At 44.8% G+C, this 20,994-nt stretch overlaps 2 protein-coding genes across 4 annotated transcripts in view; one reads left to right on the forward strand and one right to left on the reverse strand.

Moving 5' to 3' along the window:
* LOC142583026 (non-homologous end-joining factor 1-like) lies at positions 1–7,960 on the reverse strand. 3 transcript variants are annotated; one of them, XM_075693261.1, is made up of 6 exons: positions 7,740–7,960; positions 7,446–7,655; positions 7,245–7,383; positions 6,861–6,922; positions 6,657–6,771; positions 1–759 (listed from the first exon to the last, which is right to left on the reverse strand). In XM_075693261.1, the coding sequence occupies exons 1-6, from the start codon at positions 7,926–7,928 to the stop codon at positions 596–598; spliced, it is 879 nt and encodes a 292-aa protein (XP_075549376.1). In that variant the 5' UTR covers positions 7,929–7,960; the 3' UTR covers positions 1–595. The 3 variants fall into 3 exon arrangements, 2 of the variants coding, with proteins under 2 accessions (XP_075549376.1, XP_075549377.1); XM_075693262.1 differs by having other exon boundaries at positions 7,736–7,854; XR_012828532.1 differs by lacking the exon at positions 6,861–6,922 and having other exon boundaries at positions 620–759.
* LOC142583022 (protein Spindly-A-like) overlaps positions 7,944–20,994 on the forward strand; it is a 20,857-nt gene continuing 7,806 nt past the window's right edge. Inside the window, exons 1-6 of the mRNA XM_075693255.1 lie at positions 7,944–8,587; positions 8,658–8,737; positions 10,204–10,374; positions 11,541–11,777; positions 13,818–13,973; positions 17,467–17,688. Coding sequence (XP_075549370.1) covers positions 8,521–8,587; positions 8,658–8,737; positions 10,204–10,374; positions 11,541–11,777; positions 13,818–13,973; positions 17,467–17,688 — 933 coding nt within the window. The 5' untranslated portion in view covers positions 7,944–8,520. The remainder of the gene's footprint in view (positions 8,588–8,657; positions 8,738–10,203; positions 10,375–11,540; positions 11,778–13,817; positions 13,974–17,466; positions 17,689–20,994) is intronic.

Genomic DNA, 20,994 nt, shown 5'->3' on the forward strand with positions numbered 1-20,994 from the left:
TTTCAAAAATGATTTTATTGTAACGCATTTGGGTAAAATTAATAAACAGTGATCAATACTCTGACTCTTGAGAAATATCTCAAAATAATATCTGGAACATCACATGCAGAACATCAGATGCACTTAATTAACATAGTAACAGCTGTGGCATTACAGCAGCTGCACATGTGAAAAGCTTTGCAATAAAATTCATTATGTGTATGTGTAAAGATGAGTGCATAACATCTAAAAATTTAAGGTTACCAGGTAGTCCAAAACACAATATGTAGAATATTGCGAAAGTGATTATATTTTAAAAAATTAAACATACTAACATGCATTTAAGATAATAACAGCTATGGCATTGTGAAAATCCTTACCATAAAATCGGGTTACGCTTATATATAAAAGCGAGTGCATTAAACATTAAAATTTTGGAAATACCTGGTGGTCTAAAAATACATCGATGCACAACAAGAAATTTGACCCACAATTCATTGGGCTTAGAACCTTATGATACTGTTAGCAGAAATTAGCTTCTAGAAAATATAAAGGAGCCAACCAGTGTGCAATCACTACAGGACACATGCAAGTAGAATAACTACTCTATGTGGTCCTAAAGCCTTAGGCGCTTTTTTACTTTCTTCACTTTGGGTTCTTCAGTAATTATTTCAGGAGACAATTCTTTGCGGTGCATGGGCTGGCTGTGTTGTGTGCCTGCTTTCAATGTGCTTGTCTGGTCATTAGCGTCAGCAGGCGACTGCTTGTCAGATGTGCTGCCTGGAAGAGCATAGTACACAAAATGTCACACTAGCCAAATCGAAGAACGAACAAACACATAAAGCAAGAATGGTCAAAAGTGCTCCTACAACAGATATGTATTAAAGCATGGTGGCTGTGAGTAGAAACAAAAATAAAAGTAAATTATGGGGTTTAACGTCCTGAAGCTGCACAATGGGTTATGAGGGGTGCCGTAATTTGGAGGGCTCCAGATTAATTTTAGCCACCTGGTGTTCTTTGACTTGCACCTAAATCTAAATACGTTCACAAGTGTTTTTGCATTTCACCCCAACTTAAACGTGGCCACCATGGCTAGGAATCGACCCCGTGACCTTGTGGTAAGCAGCAAAATGCCATAGACACTTAGCTACCATGGCAGACTGACACATGATGCGGCGAGAACTTATTTGAGAAGAACTAGGCATGAATTTGTATGCATATACACACCCATGCACTCAGAATTCACATCAGCTGAGAAACTTGCCACATTTAATGTGTACACAGTTCTATTCCACAGGCAAGAAGATATGTTAGAAGTTATTTTCAACAGTAGTGCATGCTGCCACATAAATGCAACTAGTCATCTATAATTACAAGTAACTGATAATAAGCAAAGGTTAGATAATCTTGGAACACCCTTAGCCACAAACAATTATTATTAGAGGATAGGTTGATATGAGCTGTTTGGTAAAACATTACGCACAGTGTTACGTTTCGCCTACGACGCGCGGTTTAGCCGGCGCGACTGCAACAAAGCGGCAGACATTTTGGCCCGTTCGGCGTCGCCGCTACGCTCCCCGCCAAGCGCGTCCAGGCATGTTCCGATGCCACGTGTCTTCATGTGCGTGTGTGAGTGTATGTGCCATTGTGCCCGACTGGAGGCGCTACGAGAATAGAAGTCACCTTCTCCTCCCAGCCATTGTGCCCGACCAGAGGCGCTACGAGAGTAGAAGTTACCTTCTCCTCCCAGTCATTGTGCCCGACCAGAGGCGCTACGAGAGTAGAGGTTACCTTCTCCTCCCAGTCATTGTGCCCGACCAGAGGCGCTACGAGAGTAGAGGTTACCTTCTCCTCCCAGTCTTTGTGCCCGACCAACGGCGCTACGACAGTATGCGTCACCTTATCCCATTGTACAATCATGTGCTCGTCTATTGAGGGGTTCCTTCTTGCCCTCAACTGCGAGAGTATAAGAGCAGCTGCTCCCGGACGCCGAGAGAGGGCTCCGATTTCTTCTGTTGAGTAAAGTGCTCTCCCGTCTCTCTACTTCGGTCAACCTGACCGCCAACTCTTTGCGATGTTAAAATAAACAAGTTGTTTTGTTGTTACCAGTCGACTCATGCTTTGCCGGGACCTTCGGATGCTTCCAGTTGTACCCCAGGCCGCCAGGCCAACGCTACCCTTGGGGCTTGCGACCCAGGTGCAACAACGGGCGTCAGCGCCGAGTTCCCACCAACAGGTCGTACCATCGGTGCGACCACAACAACCGTTGCCATCGGTGGGATTCAAACAACAGGTAGCATAAATGGAGCATTCAAGATGACGGAAAGGAAAGGTGAGGACATGTCTCTAGTGTTACATTGCCATTGTCACCATCGTGATCAGTCCATTTTATGTCTACTGCTGGACAAAGGGTCTCCCATTGGCAATTACTCCTGTCCTGCATCACTTGACTCCATCCTATACAGTCAAACCTCATTTTACCAAACTCAGATGTAACGAATTATTGTATCTAATGAAGGTGTTTTCATGTTGGTTATGACTTTGTTATTAAGGTTTGGCTTAAATGCAAATTCTGTTATCTCACAGCATTGTATATAAAATTATGCTGTACACAACAATAGAAATGGAGCTGTGCTAACTGCTCCCTTGCTAACAGAAACGGGTATTTAATGCCCCAATATGATCCCTGAAAAGTGCTGTCCACTGATAGTACCCTCCTTGAAAAGTCATGTGGTTGAGCAAGGAGATAACAGCAGGCCTGCTTTCCCAAGAAGCTTGCACATACCGATACATGAGGTGCTTGCAAGAAGTGTTGATACCTTGTGTGGGAGCCACACAAAAAATACGCTAGTCTTCATCGTACCTGTACCAAGGCCTCTATCTTAGATTTACAGGATTTCGAGTATTGCTCCCCTTAATCAATTGATGAAGCAGCTTGAACATCTCCACATGTGTGATTTGTGCAAAACACGACCACCACTACCGTATTTACCCGCGTATAACCCGCCCCTGCGTATAACCCGCACCCCTAACTTTGAACTCGGCGGAAAAAAAAAATAAGAACTCGCGTATAACCCGCACGTTTACCTGAAAAAAAAAAAAATGAGCGCTAGAAAGATGCAACTCACACTCAGTGATCATTTCGTTTTCAGAACATTTATTCAAACGACCGCCACCACGTCACTGCTTATCCGATTCTTAATCGTCGCCGCTCTCACTACTGCCATCCGAGGCTTCATCGCCACTCTCAAAGACGTAGTCGTCCTCGGAACCATCCAGACTATTACTGATCGCACATTTTTTAAAGCTTTTGCGCACCAAATCGGCCGGTATCGCTTTCCACGCATCCACGATCCACTGGCACAGCAATGGAATATCAGGCCTTCGCACGCGTCCCGTCGGTGTGAGGGCGTACATGCCGTCGGCCATCCACTGGGCATACAGCCGCTTCACGTGTGCCTTGAACGGCTTGTTCAGGCACACGTCGAGTGGCTGTAGCATGGACGTCATGCCGCCAGGTATTATGACGAGGTCGGTGCTGGTCTCGGCAAGGCGAGCCTTCACCGCATCAGTGCAGTGGCCTCTGAAGGAATCTAGTACGAGCATCGACCGGCGTGCCAGCAAGGCACCTGGTCTTCGCTCCCAGATTACTCGAAGCCAGTCACCGACTAGGCCACTGTTCATCCACGAATTTTCTTCCGCACGCACAACGATTCCTGGGGGCAGTGGAATGCTAGGTAGCGTCTTGCGTTTGAAAATCACATACGGGCGCAGTTTCGTGCCGTCAGCCAAAGCGCATAGCATGACTGTGCAGCGCAGCTTGGCATTTCCGCCGGTCAGCACGCCGACTGATTTGGAGCCCTTTTTTTCCATGGTCGTGTCCATCGGCATCTCAAAGTACACAGGTGTTTGATCAGCATTTCCCACCTGAGACAGCAAATAGCTGTGCTCCTTCCGAAGTGCGATCACATATCGTTGAAAGTTCAACTTTTCCTCGTAGGCTTCAGGAAGCCGCTGGCACATGGTTGTTCGCCGCCGCATAGAAAATCCATGTCTTCGCATGAAGCGCTGAAGCCATCCACGGCTTGCACGAAACTCACGTGGAATGTTCAATTCCCGGGCCAACTTCAGGGCTTCCATTTGCGCCATCTCAGTCGAAACAGCGTGGCCACGACTTCTCTGCTCCTCAATGAACTTCGCAAGCTGCGTCTCGAGGTGGGGGTACGCGCCAGTCTTCGGACCCCGAAACGCTCGCCTGTTCCGGTTCGTTGCTTCGAGACTCTCTTTTTTTCTTCCTCCAGTCGCGAATGCACGACTCGTCGACGTCATGCTGTCTTGCAGCAGCTCTGTTGCCGATTTCTTCGGCAGCGGCTATAATCTTTAGCTTCTCTTTCGCTGTGAAACACTGCCGTCGAGTCGCACTCATGATGCCAAAACAAAGCAGGCAAACAGTGCAAACTGGGGTAAGTACACTAAACAGCGCCTAACGCGAGGCTCAACAATGCTGGCCTTTCGTTGGCCCTTCATCGGCTTGACAAGCGTCGATGACGATGGGGATGGCGGACTACACGGGGAGGCCGCCGCACATTGCGGTGAAGCCGACCCCCCCCCCCCTCCCAAGGAAAAAATTCGCAGATAACCCGCACCCCCACTTTTTAAACGCGTTTTTTCACATTTTGGTGCGGGTTATACGCGAATAAATACGGTACTTTATGGTGAGGCTATCTAACAAGAACAAGATATCAAGATAACAAGAACAAGATATCTAACATATCTAACAAGAGATATATAGAAATGGGCTGCATTACGAGATGCAAATATTGTAATGGGATGTGCACATATGCCATTACAATGGCTAGACCTGCAATGTTTAAACCTCCTATGCATTCTAAACAAAACAAGTAAGCATGAGCTGCAAGCATGCCTGTTGCACATTCGGCATAGCAAAACTGTTAACAAGGAAGGCCTGTCATTGTTCAAGTGACACTGCTAGAGAGTGTTTCAACATGGAAACAATCTTACTATGGCAGCCACTTTAAAAAGTGGTTTTAATTTACTGCGAAAAGCAGGTACAAACTAAGAAAGAACTGACCATGTCCATCTGTTCGTGAGAATTTCAAATGACTTTTATACAACGTAAGAAAGATTGCGCAGTGATGTGGCAAATTAAAGCAGTGTCTCTGTGTCTTCAAGCCGAGCGCTCTAATCACTAGTACTTCATTGCTGCCGTCTACTGTGATCAACCATTGTAAGCGAAGAAATGGACTCTACGTGTCTATCCACAGCTGCGCACACTCCCCAGGCTGCAGGGAATGATGAACAGCAGAAAAGGAAGGGCTTCAGTGCAGTGGGGCAGGAGATGAGTATTAGGAGGAAGTTTTGGGGGTCAACCATCTTGCATTTTCATTTTGCATTGTTTGATCCATTGAACAACCATTTTCCTTTGATTTCCTTATAAAAATACATGTAAGGGGCAGAAATCCTGTCCTTAGGAAACTGCTGAGCTGATTTCAATGAAATTTATCGCACTTATGGGATAATGCTGAATTTTACCCACTGTATCATGCAGAATTTTGACTTAGGGTCTCTTCGGCAAGCCACAAGTCGAAGTCTGCGTGTGGTTGATTGATATGTTCACAGTTGTCTTGACAGCACTTAATTTCAGTGCAGCTCTGCTTCATTCTGTTTCCATGGAAAGCGCACTTGTGCCACAGTTGTGAGATGCGTCTTTGAAAATGCAAAGACGATGTAACAGTGCTACAGTAGCAGAATGATAAATGACTCCAAGAGAAATTACGTTGAAGCGTAGGCCTGATGAAGCAATATAGAGAGACCTTGCCACTCGTATGGTGCCGATGTGCCACTGTGCCGGTGCCACTGTGCCGATGCCACTGTGCCACCACTGTGCCGATGACATATAGCTGTGAAGGTTGCCTCTACTACCTTTCGGTGCGTCTACAGCTTCCAGTGCATTAGGACTGACAAGGAGAAGTGTGCAAGGCATGGTGGGGAGGGGGTGGCCTACGAGTGAGTGCGAATAACTCTGCTCGTACAATATGCATTAAAAATATTTTTCAGGAGAAGATTTGGGAGGTGCAGACGCATTCCGCTCCTTTCTTAAAAAGTGCTACAGGCACCTTTTAAAGGTTGATTCACATGGCAGATGGAATAGCTGATTTTATCTGCAGACTGAGCACAACATCTTTTAGCAACACCGAATTGTACAGTGTAAAATGCTCCACACACTGAAAGCATGTGGCACAGTGCTACTGGGCCACATCATATGTTCAGTCTGCAGACTTAATCTGTGATTCTGTTCATCATATTAATGTATATGCTGAAGCAGAGTACGATGGTCTCAATTTAATTGGCCATATCCCTTTTCACCAAGGACTGACTTGTGCTTCTAAAGCACCAAGGTCAAGCATGCGGTCACTGTTGCACTGTCAAGCCTGACTGCCCCTGTGACATTAAAGAGAGATGACCCGGCCTGCTGGGTCGAATGTTGAAATTTAACGCAAAGGTTGCTTTACATGCAGTAGTGTTTTTATACGGTGAATGTGGTGCTAGTAAGATGCAATAATTGTACTTTACAAACTTTACAAGGGTGCCGGGATATCAGTTACTTTCTGTAACAGCCATGAATTGCATTTAAGACATGCGAAGAATAAACATACTTATTGGTTTCTGTTGACTTGAGGCAGACAGCTCTTGGTAAACCTTCATGATTTTTTCAGCTTCATCGCCAGCAAACGCACTTGCTGGCAGGTTTCCGAAACGTTCCTTCAGGACCTGTATACACCAACAGCGATCGATCGACTTCACGTGCATAGCAAGCAATATATGAAGTAAGTAGTGCAGCATCCAAGTAATTTATGTACCCCTGCGCGAGTAGTCTCCTCCTTGAATTCGTCCTCGTCAAACGCTGACGTGCGAACACTCTCTGAAAGTTAAAAAAAAAATTAAATCATGGGGTTTTACGTGCCAAAACCACTTTCTGATTATGAGGCACGCCGTAGTGGGGGACTCCGGAAATTTCGACCACCTGGGGTTCTTTAACGTGCGCCTAAATCTAAGCACACGGGTGTTCTCTCATTTCGTCCCCATCGAAATGCGGCCGCCGTGGCCGGGATTCGATCCCGCGACCTCGTGCTTAGCAGCCCAACACCATAGCCACTAAGCAACCACGGCGGGTGCTCTGAAAGTTGAAAAATGTACCTTCACTATAGCGCCGAACTCAACCTGTGGAACGTACATGCACTTACTTTTGGATTCTCTTGCGCCTGATGTACTATAGCCCGATATCTCGGCGTCTTTCTTGCTAAGCAAAGCAAACAACCGCTCCCGCTGTTCCTTCAAGGCCGCCAGCATGAGGAGCATCGGAAGCGTGACCTGCGAGTAGAACTGAAAGCGAAAATGCGCGTTAATGGATGTGACATGTAAAGAAAGCCAAAACTGCAACTTACGTCATCACTACTCTGGGCATCCATCGTGAAATTCCAGAGGAACTTCACTTCTCCTATCGCCATATTCAAGGTGACGATCAAAGAACTTGAATCGATGGTCGCTTGCAGCTCGGGCGAATGTTTAGAGCTGCGTTCAATTGCAGCTGTCAATCCCTCAGAAAGGTGTCTCACGAGGCTTTTCGTCGTAACCTCGATTGCGGGGTTCAGGTCCTAGAAGAAAAAGAAAGAGCCAGATTAATTCCCTTTTACTGACACAGCGAACGTCAAACGCAACTTTGAAGTGTGCTTACTTGCCCTGCATCTGTCTTGGAGGTCGTCTTCATCGAGAATTTCTCCATAGAGGCACCTGAAGTCTGTTGCCATAATCCTGAGAGTAGTCGGCGTTGTAGTGTACTTGATTAGACCAGAAAACCTATCACAGGAAAAGCTTTTCCATGATATTGCAAACATTTCGTCAATCGCAACAGCAGACGCTCCCTCCATGTCGTTTACCTTTGGATTTTTTTTTGGCTACACCAGACTTCAAATGGAAATGAAAACGACGCGTTGTTTCCGGTGCTTCCGGTATTGGTATTTCTTTGGATCGGGTAGTTGCTCTGACTCAGTAATTTCAACGCTAATTATAATGCACATTTTTGTAAACTGCAAACTTTACATTTGTCAAACTACCAAGAAATCAAATCTTCACTATTTTCACGATCGACTGTACCTTGCGACCAAAACTGGCTTGCATTCGGCTAGGGATAGCATAAGTGAAAGGTCGAAATTCAAACTGATCGCACTTTCTGTTGTTCTGCTGCAGAGAATTGGTTCTTTATTCGATGTTGAAGAGACAGTAAACCATGGTCTGCAGCCCCCAAAGCTGGGCTGTAGTTCAAGCAGGGTGCTGATTGTTGCTCCTCTGTTCTTTGTTAGCTATGGTAGTTCACTGTATGTTGGTCTGCAGTCTCTGTGGGCGGATATCGTAAACAGTTTAGCAGTGACCTGTCGTCGCCGAGGACCGTTTAGACGCAGGCCATACCGTCTCCCAGTGGAACGTGCATTTTCTGGTTAAACTGCTGTCGGGATTAAAGATATGGACGAAGACCTTCGTGCCAAGGTTCGTCAACTAGAGGCAGACCTGAAGCAGGCGGCCGAGATTGGTAAGTTAAACCTCCTTTCATGTTTTCATTTGACATGTTGGCTTGAAGCTTAGGCTTTCAATTGTTGCAGGAAACGCTCTCTTAACCAAGAATGGGCACTTGGAAGAGGAGTTGGAAGACACTCACAAACGCTATGTTGCCACGGTCGAGGTACGTACGTTCTGTTGCCCATGTGCATTTTTTCGCAGTTCTGAATAAAGGGAAAATCAGACATCCACCCGTTCGTAGCAATTGCTACAAAGGAAACCCAAACGGGTTCCTCGAAAGAAAAGCCTCATAGTTGAAGAAAAATTCGTCCTGGTCTGGGACTCGAACCCGGGACCACCGCCTTTCCGGGGCAGCCGCTCTACCATCTGAGCTAACCAGGCGGCTAGCAGATGGCAGGGCGAAGTCGAATTTGTCGACAACACGAAGCAAAGGCAAGTGTTTGACATAGTAGTTCTGTGGAAACCCGCAAGGTGGAGAGAAGTGTCGCAGTTCTGGGGCCGTACTTCGTAACGACTCATGACACGCTCTTTTCCGGTTTCCTGGAAGAGGTGCGGGGCAGGCGGGTGTTATGTCACGCAGTTTTATGCTGTATATTCTTGGCACACAGAAATTTCGCGGTCGAGGGGCACGCGCCCAGTTGCACTCGTACTGGCTAGCTGTACCGCACCTACTGTTGCACCCATACAACGGCACGGCAGGACCACTTCTATCTCATAGATAATTGCAGGAAGCCCTACAATTGCAGCTGCTTTGGATGTTTGGTTCCAATCTGATGGTGTGGTTACTCGGTGCTAATTCATCCAAAGCAGAGCGCCTAGTCGTGTCACATCGCAGCAAGTGCATAATCTCAAGTACACAGGTCGGCCTACTCAATCACGAGCACCCCTTCCCTGACTCGTACTCGCTCCACACTCATTTCAAAGGCCTGAGATTAGAGCGGGGAAGACAAGAGCGGGCCATGACTGGCCCTTGCGCCATAAAGCACTACATATATCGCATATCACCACAGTGAGTATGAGCAGAAGTGTGTGCCGGTTAAAGTTAGTACGAACGGAAGTCACGGGCGGTGGTTTTAAGTCAACGTGAGTATATGAAAGTGACCTAAAAGTGAGTATTAGTGAGGATCTATCTATTCTGCCAACCTATGTTGAAGCATGTTCACCAAATAAAAACGGCTTGTGCAGCGGTGGAGAGGCGACTGGTCACCAGCTGAGTAGGCGCACTAGTAGGTACAAGTAGCTGCTGAATGAATGCCGTTGCATGAGTTTGGGTTACCACAGTTTGAGCTGTAATGGATACCACAGTGTGTCTTGCGCTTTCAGCTTTATGTACCTCTCCTTGAAGTACAAAACATGGCCATTCAAATGCCATGTCTGCTTCATTGTAAAGGATAACTTGGAATACCTGTGCTACTATTACAAAGTTAAACTGTACCACTAGATAAGGAGGCAAATTGGCTTAAAAATAAATCCAGTGCACTTAACTATGGCATTTCTCATAGTCTCAGCGTAGCTTTGGAACACGAAACCCCATTAAATAATAAGCAGCCAGTTCTTTAGAGGGACCGCCACCCAGGTGGTTAAGTGGCAGTGACTGTATATTAAAATATGAACTATTTTACTTTGCAGAAACTTGAACAAGAGTTGCACAGCACACGGATGAAGTTGGAATGTAGCATGGAAACAGAGAAATGTCTCAGTGCTGATCTGGAACATGCCAGGGATCAGCTTGCTAAATCAAAGAAGGAATCCTTGGCATGTCAAGTGGCACTGAAAAAGCTTCAAGCTGCTGTTGATGAAGTAAGACATATGATTGTTGAACCATGAAATGACTCTGTAGTTGCAAGATTTTGAATGGGAATTTGTTTCTCACTTTTCTGCCTTTAATTTCCCTGCCATTACTATTACAGTCTATTCTTGATATAAAAAACATAGATATAACAAATTGCAGGATATAACGGTGCAAGTCTAAAACGTTTCTCGCCAATGCCAATGTGTAATAAGTGTGCTTGCAATGAATGTTACACATAACAAAAGCATCTTTATATCAAATGCAACATTAATGTAACAAGGCTTAAGTTATCTTTTAAAAAGCATGGTTCATGAATCGATTAGTCCACTTCAGTCTTTTACGTTTTTCTCATGCTGCAGTAGTCTTTTCAGTTTTGGTGCTCAGAATGCTTTCTTTTTGCTTTTAATCATTGTCATTCTTCCTCAGTCTCTCACCTCCATTTATTTCTGTATTTGCCCAACATTTGATTTCTGCACCCCTTTTGTCTCCTTCCATTGATGGAGCTTTAAAGGGACCCCGTGGCATTGTCTTCCACTATTGCTTCAGGGTGGCTATCTTCATGGCTATGGAAAACTAGATATCAAGGAGGTTGGGGAGTTCTAACGAACGTGGGTATAACAAATTGAGTACATAACAAAGTAAATGTGAACTGTTTCTAGCTAATATCAAGATGTAATTAATGTATGCTTAGAATGATAATTGGATATAGCGAAGTTTATTTCCTGTCGTATGCGAGACCTTGAGTTGTAATAATGATTGTGTAATGACACAAATTCAAATTCAGAGTTGTGAGTGTAGCGAATAATTTGATGCCTGAAGCAAAGGCATACTCGGAGATGCTCACTGACGGGAGGGGAGTACTGTGGTCATCCTAGCTCACTAGACTGAATACTGGATATTTGTACCAACACATGTTCTTTGGCGATATGCTCAATAGATTGGAAAAGAGATTGTCGAGGTGTACTGCATGGCACGAGAACACATTAACAGTGTGTGAGCAGGACTTCAGTATCGTTGTCACAAAAATAAATGGAATGTGGTCAGTGTGTTTTGACTGGGGTGCATGTGTGAATTTGTAGTGTTGATGTAAATTTGGTCTTCCTTGTCTAGAGTCCTTTCCAGATTATCGACCACCAGTTCATAGTGGTGAATTGTACTGCATACTATGTTTCAGAATGACAGAACATTATCAGACCAGGCCTTCATGGCTGAAAAAGAGAAGCTGCAGAAGCAAATACGTCGCCTCGAAGAGCAGCTGTGTGAAAGTCGGCAAATGAATGAACGTCTCCTGTCTCACAACACTAGCTCTACAGCGAGCAGCCCCGATGCCCTGGACTCCTCACAAGCGGCATGCGAGCAGGAGATGCAGCTTGTTGTTGGACAACTGCACAATGAAATAGCGGAGCTAAAGGTGAGAACAGTGGTAGATCTGTGCATATGGCACTCGCAGCATCGGGGTACTGGGTTGCAGAGTGGCGCACTAGACTCCAGAGAGTGGAAGTCCCTGTAATTTCACTCCTCAGAATGGTGATAGTTGAACCATTCCCACTCTTGATGTGGCTGAGCTGGTCTATTCCATTCCTTCAATTCCAGTAAACGAAACGCTTTCTCTGTAATTGTTTGCTGCTTGTGCTTGCATGCCTATCGACAAAAGAAAACATAGTTTTGAAGTTTTGACAGCATAACAAATAATTTTACATACATTGTTCTTGCACTAGAACAAACACCAACGTTAACTGAAAGTTGCTGCCTTTAAGTGCACTTAACGAAGAAAGCTTTCCGCACCAGAAGTAGTCACCTATAAGTAGATACTGAAAGAGCCTCATATAGTGAACATTGAGAAATGTAATATATTAGCAAACTCTAGTTTAGCGTAGGTAATTGGCAGACTTGCTGGTTTTGTAGTCTAGCTTAATATCAACACTTAGCGTTCTGAGACTTTGTGCCCATTCCATTGAAACTCCATAGCAGAATCTCGAGCTCCCATTTGACTCCATCTGTCAGACTGGTGTCATCATTCCACTCCAGGTGTTTCAAAATGTGGAATCATTCCAACTCCAGAGTTGCTACTCTGCTGCATAATAGTATATGGACATGCACCACTATGTTTCTGTGCGGACTATAAGTAGTGCAATGTAGTCAGTGATGGGACAAAAATTCACTGGTAGCTGTCCTTTGAAGGGAACATGTATTCACCTGCACCAGCAAAGTGCCTTGTTGTGGTCCCCTTCTTCCCCTGTCTTCGCCTTCCTCGGACACTTTGTCATCAAACTTCGCACTGCTCGGGGAGCTTTTTGTATGCCAGGTGCAAGTTATATTCGGGTTTGTAAAGGAGATAAATCAGGCCATTCGGCATTCCCTGGAACGTCGTAGCGCACACACACACAGAGGGACGGAGGGGATTTCACAACCAGAAAAAAATAAAGGAAAGCATTAACCCTTTGTAGTCACATGCATTTGCCCAATTTCAGTTCGTTCCACTCAGGAGCATTCTCGTGCGTTTAGACGCCATGCAGCAAAAAAATGCTCAACTAAACAAATGCATGTTAAATGATTTATTTCAGAAAATTTATTTCCGAGGCTCTCAATAGTACTTTAGTACTGTGTGGTTGCACTTGAAGCACTCTTGTAGCGCTTGACCGCAAAGAGTTAAAGCATTCTTCTTTTGGGCAGCGATCTGCTGAAATGTGATGGCAATGTCACACTTTGGTCAGGTGATGTGGTAGCATCCACCTGCTGCTATGAAGGGATACCTTTAGCTTGAGAAATACAGCTATGAATCCATGTTTGCAGTGGAAAATAGGTGGCACACAGAGAGATGTAACATAAACAAGTACTATTTAGTGAAATGTTTAATTAGAAAACACCACATACAGAGTGAAAAAATAAATATAAAGTTGCCTTTCAGGCTTTAGTTGAGTCAGTGCTTGTGTATGTCACCTCACTTTTCTGTATATTATCTCGTTTGTGCTGTGGAAGAGGTCTGAACCAACTAATATATATATATATATATATTATCATCTGAATTTTTTACAGCTATGAATTGGCCAGTTCATGCCAACAGGTGATGCCTTAACTAATGAATACTTTGTCCTTGGTGCTCATGGAGTTGATGGCATTTACTTTGGAGGAGGGTACCATGACAATTTCTTTGCTGAAAGCTATTCGATTAGTCACTTTGACCACTGGTTTCTTTGGGGTAGTGGACATGCTTTGGCAGCAGACACCAAGGGAAAACTAATGTTGCTGGGTAGTGGGGTGAGAAAGTGCAAAGGGTGGTCATGAAGTTGAGTGTCTCTGTAATTGTAGCATTCAGAAATGCAGCTTTTAATATATTTATGCCATACTTATGTATTCTGCGAACAGTCTGCTGAAATGATGCTTCGGTTTGTGTTCTTGAAGATAACCTTGACTCAAGATTGCTCAAGCTGTAGCTGCTGCATTTTTACAGGCTGAAAAAGAAGCAGCATTGCAGCACCTTGGCGAAGCAGAAGAACGCCTGAAAGCCGCCTTGAATGACCTATCCGCACAAAAAACGCTCTTTCAAAACCAAGAGGATGAGTGTGGAGAACTTCGTGCCCAGTTGGAGAGCCTGCAGATGGACCAGGTGAGGTACCCGTTGACATGAGGGTCATTCCACGCCAAATCAACCATTTTTTTACCATCACACATATATAGCACAACAAATTTTCATGTGTTTGTTAAAGTTAGAAACTTTTTCTCCATCTGTCTTCCTGTCAAAAATTTTGGCGACAATTTAGCTTTCCTCCCCAGCTGAGCTAGAAGGCATCGATCAACATTTGTTTTTAAAGGCTCCAGTTCTTCAAATGGTATGTATGGCAAGGCAGCGATGTGGTGTGACTGCCGAAATAGTCAATTTTTCAAAAAATGTTGAGCTAAACAAATGCACGTTAAATAATTTATTTCAGAAAATTTATTTCCGAGGCTCTCAATAGTACTTTAGCACTTATGCAGCACTCATAGGTGACCATATCCCCCCCGTTCCAGTTTATTACATCATTAGATTTTTCGTAACATCTCACTTGCAAAGCTGACATGTATAGCTCTCTATTGATGCATCACAGATATTTTTAAGCCGAGAAGCAAAGCAACTTTTTCGTGCTTGAACGTGAAGCTTCTTGCAAAAAAATTTAAATTCAGTTTCTTTTCTGGTGATCTGCTCAACCTTCAAATATTTTTCATCTATTCTATGTCAACTGGGCTACAATTCTACAGTTAACTTGTGCCTTCTAGATTTTCCGATGTTCCGAGCAAAAAATTCAACTTTTGCCAACGTCAAAAGCACTTGAAGTATTCAAATATTTGAAGAATTGGCTGTTTTGGCAGTCGCACCACATCATTGACTTGCCATACACACCATCAGAATGTCTGGATCATAGAACATGCCTTTAGAGGGACCCTGAAATGATTTTGACGATTTTCTACAAACATACCGAGTCGTTAGAGTAGGTCCTTCTGATCATTAATTGACGCATTTAAGTGCTTCGCATAAAGCGTGTAATTTATTATAAGGTTTTAAAAATGCACATCGCTGCTGATTGCAGCACACTGCGCGGTGGAATTTTAAGCCGCCCCTACCCATATGACGTAAATCACCCATATGACGTCAGTGGGGCGAGCTATCTTATTGGCTGACCAGGGCGCGGGATCGATAATTTTTCCAACTTTATAGTAAACAAATGATGTTCGTAATAAATTAAATGTTAGTTAATTTGTTTTTATAAAAAGAAAGTAACAAAGGGGATGCACAAGAAAAATTTTTCAGTACACTTAAGCACTTCCGGCACACAGCAAGTGTCGTCTGCTTGTGTTACAACGTGCTTCGTCTTTGACGAGAGCTCCACCGTTAGTGTCGGTCCGTCTTTTCGCGAGCGCTATGATTCGACTTTGTTGCATTGTGGGCTGCAAACGTAGCGACTGGCAATATGTCAAGCTGCGACATCGTGTCCCTCTGCAAGCCAGTAGACGAGCGGACTGGCTGCAGCGCATTGGACTGCCGTTATTCGATGGGCGCCAGGATTTGCGCGATTGCAGCGGTCACTTTACACCGGGAGATTAGCGCAATAGCGCTTCGCGAGTCTGGTATTAGGGTAAACGCAAGTGCAAAGGGGACAGGGCCTGGCCGTGTCCCCTTGCATGTTGTTTCATTGGATGAACAGAAACACAAATGTGAATGATCTGCACGGTGCAGCTACCTGGTGGTATAGAGCTCAACCAGACACAGTAGCAGTAACAAAATGTATTCGTCTTTGCTGCTGCTGTAAGTTTTTCGCAGGAGTGTAATCGTTGACACGTTGTGTTTGTAAGTCTTTAAAATGTTTTACACTTAGTTAGAGCAATATTAGCTCCTTCTTTGGCTGGTTAAGCTCTGCGCCACTGGGTGGCTGGACCGTGGAGACCGATCAGGCAGCTCACGTACATCTACGCTAAAGTTCCTTCATCAGCTTGAGTTTATGCTTCCACCGTTCCGTCGAAACATTCTGCTAGTGTGTGGTTAACGGAATAGCAGACACGTTCAGCGCTGCGACAGAATGCTCGCAACGCACGCTGCTTCGAGAGCTCTCGCTTACAGTCGACAGCCAAGCGGCTAGCGGAGAGGTTTCGCGTAGGCGGAGGCGGGCTCCAAAACAACCGGAAGTGGACGATGTGACGTCACATCGTGACGCAGAGCCAGTGAAGGCGGAGCTTAGCCCTGGTGGCTTGGCGAACGAGTTGAGGAGGAAATGCATGGCTAGGGAGGAGGGTAAATCGTAGTTGCTTGTAGCTCCATTAATACCTAACACTTCACTTAAATTGTGGTGCGAATGTTCTGCTTAAGCTGTACCCTACGCGTCTACAAAATTTGTGTGAACCGTTTCGGGGCCCTTTAGAAAGATAAGTTGAGTGGTACCTTCTAGCTCAGCTGGGCAAGAACAATATTTTTTTTTCCATAACACTAGAAAATTTTTGGCAGGAAAGCAAAACGTGGAGAATGGGTTTTTAACTTCAACAAACATGTGCAAGTTTCTTTTTTTTTTTAGCTATTTCTGTAACAATTGAAAAAACGCTGATTTTGTTGATTGGGCGTGGAATGACCCACGAGAGGAATTCAGTGAAGAGCAAGTTCCTGTGAGGTGTGCCTCAAGCAGCATTTAACATTCCATTTTTTCCATGCAGCATTTTACCTTCTAGCATTTTATCCTGCCAGGTCACGATTTCGAGAAACTTAAACTTCCTACCATACAGTCTCACTTTGTTCACCCAGACACAGAAAATAATGGAGAATTGTATGTCATTTACAAGTCCAATACTACACTGAAACAGCCGTAAATGTTTCAAAGGGAGCTCTTGAATTAATTTTTTTACACCATTGGCACGGATACAACAAGCAGCCCTTGAGTTTTGTGATCTTACAACTGGTTAGACCAGAGGTGACCATATCTCCCCCCCCCCCAACCCAATTTATTGCATCAGATTTTTTCCTCGATAGTCATGTTTTGCCAGTCTACCTCGCCCAGTGTAAGGTTGTTTCAGTTATTCAATATTTGGCCAATCTCATTTCTCTCTCCCTCAGCTTTCGAAAAGTTGTGTATTTGTTCTTTCGCTCCGGACTGAACATGTCTGGATAAATCTCGGTTTCTTCTAGAGAGGCTCTCATTTTCTCTTTTTTCTTTTTTTCACATGTTCGAACAGCAGATCTTATTTCCTGTTTTACGGGAAGATGGGCCCACCGTATTTTCAGTGCTGCTTACGTGTTTGGATCTTTTTCTATTTTGTCAAACTTCTCAACCAGCATCAGTAACCCTACTTGTTGCCTATTCACAATGAACCCCCCCCCCCCATACACACACACTCTTAGTTGCCTTTCCTCCTCCTCCCCCATTTAGTGTGGGGGAGAGTGAGCTATGTATACATAAAAATGCCCTTAAGTAGTTGCTGCCCTAACAAAGACAAGTACTCTTTCCAAAACGTTGGCTTCAGCGACATTCATTGTTCTACCTCTGTTAATCACTTCAGACCTCCATCTTCCTATGCACTGTTCTCGTGTTTTGGACTGTTTTATGTCTGTGTCATTCAGTCTCTGCCCCACTCAATTACAGCTGGATCCCAAGCGGCGAGGGAATTCCCTCTTCTCAGAAGTGGAAGACCGGCGGCTGAAGCAGGAGCAAGAGCTCTTGTCTTTGCGCACGCGCTATCGTGCGCTACAGGAGAAGGAACGCTTTTTGCGGGAGGAAGTTCGGCGTACTCGGAACCAGATGGCCCTGATTCTGGCCACGGGATCAGTCAACAAAGCAGACGCCCGCCAGCTACGTTTGCTTCAGGCGAGTACCTACTCTGGTCACTAGAAAAAGAAACTTGTATGCTAACAATGGACTTTTTCGTAGTATGTTGCTAAATTCAAAACAATTCTTGTTACTTCAAGTAACTGCACTTACTGTGGTAGAATGCGTTCCATTCAGTGGCGTAGCCAGAAAGTTTTTTGGATAAAGAGAGGCATGTACTTGACCAGGAATGGGAAGAGTGAGGGGGGGGGGCACTTCCCCCTCCCCTGGCTACACTGATTGCACTACATCAAATTTACAGCTGTCTGCCTTATACTCTGTTTCATACTTAACAGGCAACGCTGCAGAAGCTACACAAGTACTGTGGTCATAGACATCTCTGTCTGCGCGTTTCTCACTGCAGTTGTTCTTGATGTGCGATGCTTTCTACAGAATACATTGTGTATTACAACTACAGCTTGCGAATGCAAGTTTTACGTCAAATGAAATATTTGTGCAGCTTTGTTCTTCTAGTGCGTAGCGTTCTATGTTTTGGTTGCGAGTGCAGGTGAAGCTCTATGGCCACTGGTTGCAGAAACTTATCACTCCTCTCGTATGGTGGTAAATAGGTACAAATCTCTGCCTTTGATTTAATACATGCGTAATATTTTGCAGCATATATAAGCGTGGACTTAATTTTACATTTAATTACATGACGCATACATACATTTTTTATGTGCGACACACTGCTTTATGGCCACAGATGTGAATAGCGAGAGAAGTGTCTCTGCCTGCCATGTTTGAAATGAAGTAATAGTAATCTGTGTTGCATTCATTTCAAAGAGCCTTTCTTTCTTTTTGTCCATTCCCTCACTATGCGGGTTCTGCTTTCTTGCTGAGTAGACATGTTGGGCCACTGGGTATGTGGCCAAATAGACAACTTGGGTCACTGGATACGGGCCCATTTTTGGTCTATCCCCCTCACATCAGTATGCGCCACTGTGATACAAGAGGCATAGAAACCTTAAACATATTTAGATGTGTGTATAACTTCTCTGTGCATACACCTCTTCATCAACTATTCCCTCGACAAGCATCATGCACCGTCTTCATGACAGACAGCTATGAGCTATGAAGTTGTGCTCATGTAATCTGCTACTGCTTCTGCCTCACTAACTCTACAAGATATACTGCATCAATGAACTTTACTCTGGTCGGGTTGGGTGAGGTGCCAGTGTTAATCTACGCCGCCAAATGTGCCGCCATTCAACTTCTTTCCGAAGTAAGAGAAGCTCACTCCTGCACCATCTAATGTTCTGTCAAAGTGGTGGATGTGCCACCCTCAAGCCCAGTTTTTACCAGCTGAGAAACAGACCATCAAGGGCCTCCGGAACAATGCCTCCATTACCATCGTTCCTGCAGACAAGGGGAATGCCACCGTGTTGCTCAACAGAAGTGACTGCAATGCGAAGACAAAGGATTTGCTCTCGGACGAGGATACCTACGTCACGATCCAAGAAGACCCCACAGCAAAAGCATCTCTACCATCGCCTTTTGTGTACTAACGGATATGCACCTACAATACACAGATTACCAAAACTTCGCAATCCAGGCGTTCCACTACGACCAACTGTTGACTTCACAAGGTCACCACTGCACCGGTTATCAGGTTACTTAAACCAAGTGTTGGGCCCGCTCGTCGGCAAGACAGCAACGCACATTTTGAATTCTTTAGCCTTCGTGGAGAAAGTGCGCAACATTTCTCTGGACGAAGATGACATTCTAATCTGATGTGAAGTCACTCTTCACTTCAGTTGCTGTTGACCTGGCCTTAGCAACATGCAGAGATGTCTTGTTGGCCAACGACGTGCTTGCTGAGCACAACCCTTTGGATGTACAGGACATTTGCGAGCTTTTATAATTTCATTTTAACGACACCTACTTCACTCATAACAAACAGTTCTACAGGCAGATCAACGGAACTGCCATGTTGGCTTCCATTTCTGTTACTACCCCCAACTTGGTCATGGAGTTCACTGAACAGAAGGCCCTTGCTGACTTCACTCCCAAGCCAAAAGTTGTCATCCGCGACGTAGACGACTGCTTCTGCATTGTACGAAGGCAAGACGCTCCACGCCTCCTACATCTTATTAACTCAGCAGCCATACAATTTACCACAAAGTACAAGTGTGGCAACAGCCTCCCATTCCTCAACGTCCTTGTGCGGTGAAGTGGAACCAGACTCTCATTTACTGTGCACAGGAAGGCGACTCGTACCGGCAATTGCTTAAACTTATTTATGTTGCCCGGCTTGCCACAAGCAATCCGTTGTCTCATCTCTCGTAATGCGGGCCACACGCATCTGCTTAAGTTACGACGAAATGCAGAAATAATTGAAGACAATTCGTCGCAAATTATCCACGAACGGGTACCCCAAGAAGTTCAACAAAATGTAAGCTCATGTTCTCCATCACAAGCCGTCTCCAGGCAAGTCGTTTACAAAGCACGCTGGCGTTCCACATGTGCCTGGCGTCAGCGAAGCTTTTAGCCGCGTATTCTCAAAATATGACCTTAGAATAGCTCACATGCTATCCAACAAGCTGAGAAATCAGCTTGTTAATGTAAAGGATCGGCTAGAAGGCAAGAATTACCCCAGTGTTGTCGATGAGGTACCATATGCAGCTGCATTGGTGAAGCCGACAAGTTCACAAGAAGATTAAAGGAGCACCAAAGAGACATTCCGAAAAACAAGAAAGCATCGAAAGCCCCTGCCGAACACTGACAATCACAGTTACCGCATCGATTGGGAAAACACTGCTATAATAGCTAAGGAAAAGAGTCTGATGACATGACTTTTGTTGGAACATTTGTTTATTCAGGCGATGGACAACAGTATTAACAGGACTGATGGAAATCTGCCTGCTAACTACACCCATTCCCTATAGTATCACATTTTGGCATAAAAACGACTTGCGGCTCTTGCTCGCTTTTAGCGTGATCAAGGAAACCGTATGGGTTCCGAAACGTCTGTGTTATTTTCACCTCAATTTGGTCAGTGACCGCAATTTCTTCATCATCATGTTATCTGACCTGACAAAACTTTCGTCGAACTCGTGACTACTAAAGTGTTGTTATATCATTTGGCATTGTGGTCAGCAGCGAGATTGCTACTCGGTGCGTCTGCTGATGTGCCCGTAATGTTTCGCTATTCACAGATGGCATAGGGACATGCAGGAGGTTTTGACAATCACCTTCTGTGGTTTGTGCCACAACTTTGTTTGGCTCGTTTCATTTTGGTAAGAGTAACTGCACCAATAAGCACACAACACACACGGACAGGACATAGACAGGATGAATGCAAAGTAC

This window comes from Dermacentor variabilis, chromosome 5 (assembly GCF_050947875.1).
Source record: "Dermacentor variabilis isolate Ectoservices chromosome 5, ASM5094787v1, whole genome shotgun sequence".
NCBI lineage: Eukaryota > Metazoa > Arthropoda > Arachnida > Ixodida > Ixodidae > Dermacentor > Dermacentor variabilis.

Bases quoted from the DNA above. Each gene is read 5' to 3' on its own strand.
- LOC142583026 (XM_075693261.1), bottom strand. From the start codon at position 7,928: ATGGAGGGAGCGTCTGCTGTTGCGATTGACGAAATGTTTGCAATATCA. The intron at 7,656-7,739 runs GCAAGTAAGCAC...TTTTTCTTCTAG, and splicing joins ACCTCCAAGACAGATGCAGG to GACCTGAACCCCGCAATCGA. The intron at 6,923-7,244 runs GTAAGTGCATGT...TTTAACTTTCAG, and splicing joins AGGCGCAAGAGAATCCAAAA to AGAGTGTTCGCACGTCAGCG.